The 9,428-nt window shown below is 35.5% G+C and overlaps 1 protein-coding gene across 1 annotated transcript; it reads left to right on the top strand.

Moving 5' to 3' along the window:
* Positions 1-917: 917 nt before the first annotated feature.
* Positions 918-9,156, top strand: LOC145203900 (DNA repair protein Ku70-like). Its single transcript, XM_080076265.1, has 13 exons — positions 918-1,242; positions 1,421-1,527; positions 2,119-2,284; positions 2,637-2,750; positions 3,404-3,519; positions 3,914-4,026; positions 5,335-5,521; positions 5,946-6,117; positions 6,645-6,711; positions 7,311-7,448; positions 8,237-8,430; positions 8,669-8,835; positions 8,950-9,156. Exons 1-13 carry the CDS (start codon positions 1,137-1,139, stop codon positions 9,097-9,099), a joined length of 1,797 nt encoding a protein of 598 aa, XP_079932391.1. The 5' UTR covers positions 918-1,136; the 3' UTR covers positions 9,100-9,156.
* Positions 9,157-9,428: the final 272 nt, after the last annotated feature.

Below are 9,428 nucleotides of genomic sequence, written 5' to 3'. Positions count from 1 at the left end.
AATAGAAGCTTTCCCGGTGGAAATAGAAGCCACCAATCGCCTCAAATAGAACGACGAATAGAAGGCCGAAAATAGCCCCCCGCAAACATCAAAGTCCACGCTTATATAACAATGCGAAACATAAGCCGGTGTACGAATTCTTTTTCTCATATTACTTATATTATTTATTTTAAGGTAGCCATGTAATTTACACAGGGTGGAAACGACGCGTTATACACGAATCACGACTGCGGAAATATGTGTCATAAGGGAATAAACACTATGTTTACTGTTAGATCTTTCTGGAACCCGAAAAATGGCTGAAAATAACTTATGACTACCATAGAAACGGAAATATAAACATTAGTCTATGCAGAAATGAGGGTAAACATTTCCATTTCGTGGTGTGAAACGTTATTGCGAAATAACATGCAATCGTTTTCATAAACATTGCACAATAGTGTTGTAACCGCTACACGGCTAAACACGCAACACAAAAGTCACCGCGCCACGAATCAACTGCGGGTTATCAACTTGAATGCCCAAAACTCGGTAACTTATGTACTGGTTTTAAACCTACAAGATGCAAACCTTTATAGCGCTCAGGTCACGGTTGTTACAAGTTGTAAAACAGGTATGTTGTAAAACACGTACGGCCGAGAATATTAACTGAGTTCTAAACCGCAATTATTCATTAAAATGCTTTACAGAAACGTCAAGTGTAACATGGCTGGAAGCCAAATTGGACGTGGTTTTTGTTAACACGTAAATTAGAGATACAAATACAGCCTTGAGCCAGTGTATGACCAGTGCGGTGATTAGAAAACAGGTTTAATAGCCGGTCAAGTTTCTGTGTAGAAAAAGGCGAGGTTTGACCGGGACAAATACGTCACGACAATTACACGAATTAAAATGTTTTGAATTAAAAAGTCCAAAGTCCGAAATGTTTTGAATGAAAAGTTCAAGGTCCGATACAAAATCAAAATAAGCAGCACAAACGGCAGTAAATGCGGTATCTCGATTTTTATTGATCCGGATTAAACTTTTCTCGTGAAGGGGAATCACCTGTTGAAAAACCTTTGCAAAGGAGTAAATTTTACTTTCGAAATTCCGGCGTTAAGCAGCGGTTTAAAAACTGTTGCAAATCGAGAAAAAGCATGATTTACTCAGATGATGAGCTGGATACTGGAGAAAATGAAAACCAGGAGTCGTATACAATAAGCGGACGAGACAGTGTGGTGTTTGCTATAGACTGTTGCAAAGGTATTGTACGTTTTTGTTTTACTTTAAAGTCAAGGTCATGCAGTGGCGAATCATGGATTAAATTACAGCAGTGCTTTACAAATATAAAATTCCGATATTGAATTTTTTCAGAACTTGATGATATGTGAATGACGTGTAGTTTTTCTGAATTTTCTTAAACTTAAAATATTTTTTTCAGAAATGTTTGAATCTTGCAATGATGAAGAGTCACCATTCAGTCGTGTTATCACTGCTATTCATGACATGTACTTGAACAAGATAATAACAAGCGACAAAGATCTGCATGTATGTAGTTAAAATTATGTGTTTTCTAGTTAATGCAAAAATGTTATTTAATTTGGCAAACAAATGTGTGAAAAATATGCATGAGTACTTTTATTAAAATATTTACCTAAAATATTGGATTATGCATAAGTTTGGAGAAAAATATAGGTGTTAAAAAATGTTAATGATTTCCACCCAACAACCAACCACAGTTTCAGTTAATACTTACTCCAATTTGCTTGATGTTCTCTTGCTTTTTATTAGAATATGCACTAAATTGGTATGATACCTTAACCAGTGGTGGGATTCAGCCGGTTCGCACCGGTTCTGTAGAACCGTGTCACGAAATTTTATGAGATCAGCGAACTGGTTTACATTACTGGTTACTGTCAATAAACTTTTTGCAACAGAACCAGCCGAAAAATATGACTTCTGTGATAGAACCGACTGACAAAAAAAATGAATCCCACCACTGACCTTGACTAATAATCGGCTGTAAGTTTGGTGATCAATTTGCAATGAAAAAAGCACATAACTGGATGCAATTATCCAGATTTTTTTCATTTTGCAAACATATTTTCCTATTACATAGTTTTATATTCATGTTGCTAGGGTATTATCTTTTTTGGGACTGAAAAGAGCAAAAACTCCAGTGATCTATCCAATATATATGTGTGGCAAAACTTTGATGTTCCTTGTGTTGAAAGTATTATGCAATTGAGACAATCACAAGAGACAGACTGGAACACATTCAACACCGAGTATGGCTCTAAACCAGGTATATATTGAGAGCAAGTTAAAACCATCAGCCATCAGTTAACATCCTTTTTAATTACCCTAACACTTTTATAGTTTTGGGGTTGGTGTGTTAAAGTTTGGTGATGCCCTTAATTCATTTTTTCACAGTAGGCAGGATTTTAGAGAAAAAAATATACAGCAAAAGGAAGATGATTTTGATTTTTGCTCTTTTTTATACACAAATCTGAAAGCATTCATAAAACTGAAAAAGAGAAAACATGACTTTTCTTCGAGTTTTTATAAAATCTTGTTAATGTTATAACTTTTCATTGTAGTGACTATGTGAGCCATGTTAAGTTTTTGAAGTTATCAACTTTTTTTGCCTGTTTCAGATCATCAAATAAGTGATGTACTATGGGCTTGCCTAAATATGTTCAGTGGGACAACATATAAATTGTCTTCCAAAACTTTGCTATTATTCACATGGAATGATGACCCACATTTCGGTAAGCTTGTATTTATGTCCTAATTGTGTGAATACTTTTAATAAGGAGGAACATAAATTCATAACTGGGATAATCCCTGAAGCATCTACTGTGATATACTCTTGATAAAGTTGTTTTTGTACAAACTGTTGCTGTCAGGCAATGTGCTTTTGTGAATTTACAATAGAAATAGAAACACACACACACACACAAAAAAAAAAACACTATTGGTTACACTACCTTTTATACCCTGTCAGTTTTATAATGTGCTATAAACATGTTATTTACAAGATGCAAGTGGCCTGAGCGATATATTGAAATGTTACTGCACACAAAATTACATTTGACACAGAACTAATTACAGCTGATAGTCATAAGTTTCTGTTAACAATAGATGTAAAAAAATATCATAAACCTTAAATAGTAAAGCCCCCTGGATTGGCTGCTGCCATGGGTTTGAATCCCACCACAGACAATTTTTTCTGGCCCATGTCATATATGATAATGCTTGGAAGACAGGCTTGATTCATTATTATGCCTTCAAGGGACCTGGCAAACCATGATTGATATGTGAGTATACTATGGTCACCAGTCTGCGTGAATGCTTCAGGACAGACAGATTCCTGTTATGAATGTATGTTCGTCTTAGCTGATTAATCTCATGTCTTTGACAGGAAACAATAATGCCAGAAAAAGAGCAAAGGCTAAAGCTGGAGATCTACATGAACATGACATTGATGTCCAAGTTTTATCTTTCAACAGCAATTTTAAACATGAAAAATTCTACAAGGTGTGTTGCATGACTTTTCTCAGTCCATCACATTCATATCAACATTTCAACCATCACTAATTTTTTTTTTAAACATAGTTTTAGAATAAAAAGAAAAGTTGTTAGTAATGACTTTATGGGCAGCAGGTGATTTATATTGTTAGAAAATAGAAGTAATATGAACCACTATACACTGATTTGTTTGTAAATTTAAAGGCTCTTAGTGATATTAAGTATGGACATCAATAAACATATTTTTAATAAAATGCAATTTATACAGAACTTGGTTCAACTTTTCATTAAAGGTTATTAATGTAGTTCTTTTACAGAAAACATTTCAAAAAAGGTTGTTTATTTGTAAAATTTTGTATGTATTTGTAGTAACAAAGTCAATCAACAACTGCAATATATTTAGGACATCGTTTCAGACCCAACTACTATTGGGGATATGGCAAACCCATTGAATTCTATTATGAACCTGTACAGCTACCTCATGCGTAAATGTTCCAAACAACGTGCCTTGACCAGGTATGTTCTTATTAATAATATGGGTATTAGGGATAGGCCGAGCATTTTTTCGATGACGGCGATGCTCAGCCCATCCTAATAACTGACCCGAGTATAAAATTTGCAAATTCATGCCATGCTAACGTACGGCGCTAGTGTTTGAAAGGGTAAGAAAATTTTTTTTTTTACTTGCGTTAGGTCAGGGGTGTCAAACTTGCGGGTCGCATGCGGCCCACAAAGCCCTTCAATGCGGCCCACGAACACTCAACAACAATTGTATTATTTTGTCAGATATTTGTGCGGCCGTAAACATGTTCATTAAAATATTTGTACTGGCGGTCGTGACACAATTAAAACTCTTTTGCCAAATATTTTAAATTATAACTATTCTAAACAGATTTTGTGGTACTGAAAACAGCATCACTAGCCTAGTAGCCATATGCGTCAGATTTTTTGTACGCCTATTGTGTGCAAACAATGCGGAAAAACGGGAAGCACTAGCGTCACAATATAGATTATGCGGTAATAAACAATTAAAACTGATATTAACACTGTGCAGCTCAATCTGTGCATCAAGTTGGAAATTAATCTGGGCTTCTGGCGCGTCAATATAGTTGGTATATATGTGATTTTAACCTATTGCTTTACATCTGTAATTTTAAAATAAAAAACAGCAGGTAATTGGCGGCTGTTGGCGAAATAAGGATCTGCGATGCGGCCAAAGTAGCGAAAAGGTTGTTTAAGTGTACAGAACTAGATTAAAAATCACATGCGGCCCTCGGCATAATTTCCAAACTGCTATGTGGCCCACGAACCCCACGAGTTTGACACCCTGCATTAGGTGGTTAAAAACATGTTTTTCTGAGGCCTGTATAGCTTGATATACCTCTGGTGATGTAAGGGACCTTACATAACTAACATGGAATGGGGAATATTTATGACATCACAATGCACGGAGCATGCTCAGCTGAGCATCGAGCATTACCGTGAGATGCTCGGTGCTCGACCAAACAGAACATTTGCAGTTTTGTACAGACAAATGTTTTACCACCTTTGTATGTGGATTTATTAACCTGAACTAATGTTTCATGAAGCAAGTTGCAAATTGAGCAAAGTTGTAGGTTAAGAACTTGCGATTTTTTTGCAGTAATAATGCATTGTTGATTGTTACAAATACATGTATAAGATAAAATCGTAAATCAGGGTATTAAAGTTGTATCACTCATGTGCTAAAGATAAACAACAGGATCTTTTGTATTTTTGTGAAAATTAACATACTTGTATGATAACCCTTCTTTGTTACTTACAAATCAGTACTTGTGTTTTCAGGATACCATTTCGCCTTGCTAAAGGTGTGGAAATGTCAGTTGGAGTTTACACCGTAGCTCGTCGTGCCACCAAAGCTTCAGCAGTCTTATTGGACAGTGAAACCAACAAACAAGCACACCTTCACACAAACCATGTGGACACAAACACAGCGGAAATATTAATGCCAAGTGACATTAAGTTGCTGCAGGTAAAAGCTACTTAAAATACTGTATTTGTTTAATTCCACAATTTGTAAGCCACCAATGATTGTGAGGCATGTACTGTGGTATTAGATACTATTGTTTTTTGTAATAATTCTTCTGTTGTTAGTAAAACTATTTCTCTGCAATTATAGTCACACAAATAAGTGAACTTAACAAAACATGTGTTGAAATTTATTGTATACATACAAAGAACTTAAAATATGCAAAATAAAGGCAGGGGAGAAATAATACTGGCATTTAAACTTTTATATGCATGATTAAAAAATTAATGTTATTGAATAAAAACTGAATTACAAAACATTAGAATCACTCAAGAAAGTATTGTAGTCAGTTTTAAATAACTAGCAAGAAAAACTTACAAATAGTCACTGCTGAATGTTTCAACATTAAATTTATTTGTTTTTGTAGACTTGGGCTGGTCAAGATATTGTTTTTGAGAAAGAAGAAGTTGAAAACATAAAAAAGATTGAAAAATTGGGCCTAACAGTTTTGGGTTTCAAGTCAAGGAATAAAGCAATAAAGCTTTGGTATCATGTTCGCACTGCTCAGTTTATATATCCAGATGATTCCACTGTTAAAGGTAGTAAAATATGTTGTACTAACGTTTAAACCAAGTTTGTTTTACTTTTATTCTAGGTGGGTGAGTTTATTGTCAAGCTGCCTGCCTTGTTGCACTATATTTTTTTTTTCGTTTGATGAAGTTTGTGTCTTAAATTTGTTTCTTTTTTATCTTTGGTGGGTGGATAACGCCTGAACGAGTTATGCTCTCAATAAGTCCACTATCGAGTTGAATCATTTTTTTAAATTGAACGAATCAGATTCTGCTGGGTTGGAGTAACAATGCTTAAGTTTCTTGCTTAGGAAAATACAAGTGGCCACAAGATTTAACAAGATTAAAACCGACAACCACTTTTTGACCACAAGGCTAACTTGTTACACCTAACTGATGTTTAGATGTTAAATAGCTTGTGGCCCACATATTAAATTTAGGGGGTCTTTTATTTTCACCAATATTAGTACATTACACAACTAACTTTTGTCTTAATTATTGTGAATGATGTAGCAATTTCGTGATTGTAGAAAATGAAATTTGTTGTGATTTTTTAGGCAGTAACACTCTTTTTACTGCACTGCTCACTAAATGCCTGGAAAAAGATGTTGTTGCTATATGCTGGTGAGTGAACTGTGGTAAACTGCTTTTATGACTTGCTAGTTATGACTTACAAAGCAATAACGTTTTAACAAAACAAAAACTTTTAATCAATTGTCTAAACCAGTGGTTCTTAACCTTTCATGGACCGTGGCCCCTAAGTAACCCTGTAGGACCTGTGGCCCCCTTAAAAAATGTAAATGGCTATCTCATGTTGGAATTCGGTACTAATTTCGACTTTAAACAGGTCGAATAGAATAAAAGAATCCGTAATCGTAAAAACCTCAATATAGACAAATAGTATGTGAAATAGTCGATCGAATTAGGGTATAAAGTTAAAAAAAGGAAATGGATTTTAGTGGGTGTTTCTGCTGAATATACACCCGTGCCCCCCCGGAACACACCCCCTGGGGGGCCATGGGCCCTGGTTGAGAACCACTGGTCTAAACACTATGTACATCTTTTACTGCTATGTTTTTTAAACTGCCATAATTTGCAAATTATACATACCATGTCAAGTGCACATAACATTGTAACATTATAGACTATCTGCTTTTTGTTGACATCACCGCTCAAGAGGTGGTTTAAAAGCAATTTTACAACAACAATTTACATGTTTTCAGTTATGTTCCGAGAGCGAATTCTGCTCCAAAAATGGTCGCCTTGTTGCCACAGAAGGAAGAAATTGATGACAAAACGTCGGAACAAATCAAACCTCCTGGATTCTATGTCATATTCCTTCCTTATGCAGACGACATAAGGTTAGGCAAAGTTACATTAATTTGGTGTTGTTCAAGTTTGTGGTTATGAGAACAAAGACAGGGTGGTTTTGAACCCATTACCTTATGATATTAAAGAAATCTGTGATTATTGGGTTCCGTTAAGAGTTTATTTCGCCAGTGATACAAATCGTAGCAGCACAATTGCGCAAAAATATTCACCAAGCTGGATATAGCTGTGACACATTAATACCATAAAGTGTGACAAACTTGAGGGAAAGATGGTCAATCCGCTGCAGCTACAGCATTATGTGGCAAGGACTCACATTAGAGGGCGAGGTCGGTGCATTAGGACATTGAGATTGGGGGGCAACGTTGGTAAAACCAGTCATGTTGGGACCTAAAAGCTAACAACCGTTTTAGGGAAAGAGGGTGGGGTTCAACAGGAAAAGAAACCCTGTTTGGTTTAACTTCAAAATGATTGAGATAAATGAAAAAAAAAGATTATTGGCCTTTTTTATTTCACCTGTTACAACTAAAACATAGTAAACAATTGCACTAATAGAATCACTAACTTGGATATCAGTGCACAATAAAGGAATGCTACCAAGCACAAAAAATGGAGGGTACAATCAGTAGATCACAGCCTATGTTTTCTGTCACCAAGCAAAATAAACAAAACTCAAATATGCCAAAGCTTTACCATATTACATGCAAAATGTTATGTGACTTGAGTTTACAATAGAATTTGGCCCTTTGTTGAATAACCAGTGAGACAAAACCCCTCAAAGTCCAATGTTTGTAATAGTACAGTGAATTTCTATGTGCAGGAAAGTAGATATCAACAAAACAAACACCAGAGCAACAGACGAACAGGTTGCTGCTGCAGAAGCAATGATAAAAAGACTGAGATTTACTTACGACCCTGACAACTTTGATAACCCAGCTCTACAAACCCACTACAAAAACTTGGAAGCAATGGCATTGGAAAAAGATGAACCAGATCCAATTGAAGATCACACAAGTATGCAGATATTTTTTTTATTATTCTGCAGCTGATGTACAGCTTAGTAGCGGCTCTTAAAATATCTGTTTGCGCTACCTATTGGGGGAGTTTTTTTGTGTTTTTGCTCAACAGTTTTTTAAACAGCTAGACAGCTATGTTTTTTTGCAGCGATATTTTCTACATTACCAAATAATGAGCCGCTAAGAAAGTAAAAAAACAAACACAGTAATTGAACTTTATTTTGCGTTTTTAACAGTACCAGATTTTGAGAGGATCACTAGAAAAGCTGGTGCACAGATTCAGGCCTTTAAGGACCTGGTGTTTTCCCCTGGGTACGACCCTACACAAAAACCATTGACAAAACGGAAAGCAGGAGGTACTGGAGATGCAGTGGTCAAGAAAGTAAAACCAGAAACTTCTCAAGTAAGTAAAGAGTTTGTTGTAGTGCTATCTGCATTTACATATGATATAGAGTCTAAATTTTACATATAAACCTAGGTATGTGCACTAAAATATACATTTTAATTCCCTTTTCAGATAAATGTACAAGAGTATGTCACTGACAACAAATTAGGAAAACTAACTGTGCAAGTTCTAAAGGAAATATGCAAGGAACATAATATTCAGGCTTCTGGAAAAAAGGCGGATATAATTGCTGCTATTTCTGATCACTTTCAGGGTCTTTGATTTGTTTGTACTTTTTTACTGATCAAGTTCAATTTTTACATAAACTTAGTATTTGAATTTTGTGATTTTTGCACCAGGAATATTACTATCACAGTATGTCAGACCCAGGTGTTATACCGAATTAGCTGGTCACCAAGCATTCCCATACGGCAAGGCATAGGCTAGAAAAATCTAGCCTGTGGTGGGATTCAAACCCATGACAGGAGTCTTTCCGGGACTCAAGAGGAATATTGAAAATCAGAATTTCAGATTAGTTATTTACAACACTGTGCTGAAATCAAAAATTCAATTCTGATTAAAGAGTCCTGTTCTAAAAGGTCTTATGGTCA

The sequence above is a fragment of the Phallusia mammillata genome, chromosome 8, assembly GCF_965637545.1.
Source record: "Phallusia mammillata chromosome 8, kaPhaMamm4.hap1.1, whole genome shotgun sequence".
Taxonomy (NCBI): Eukaryota; Metazoa; Chordata; class Ascidiacea; order Phlebobranchia; family Ascidiidae; genus Phallusia; species Phallusia mammillata.
This window is presented reverse-complemented; position numbering and strand designations above follow the sequence as displayed.

What these genes read in the sequence shown, in the direction of transcription:
- LOC145203900 (XM_080076265.1), top strand. Translation starts at nt 1,137, where the DNA reads ATGATTTACTCAGATGATGAGCTGGATACTGGAGAAAATGAAAACCAG. An exon ending in GTGACATTAAGTTGCTGCAG is followed by an intron (nt 5,522 to 5,945) that starts GTAAAAGCTACT and finishes TTGTTTTTGTAG; the next exon opens with ACTTGGGCTGGTCAAGATAT. An exon ending in GATGTTGTTGCTATATGCTG is followed by an intron (nt 6,712 to 7,310) that starts GTGAGTGAACTG and finishes ACATGTTTTCAG; the next exon opens with TTATGTTCCGAGAGCGAATT.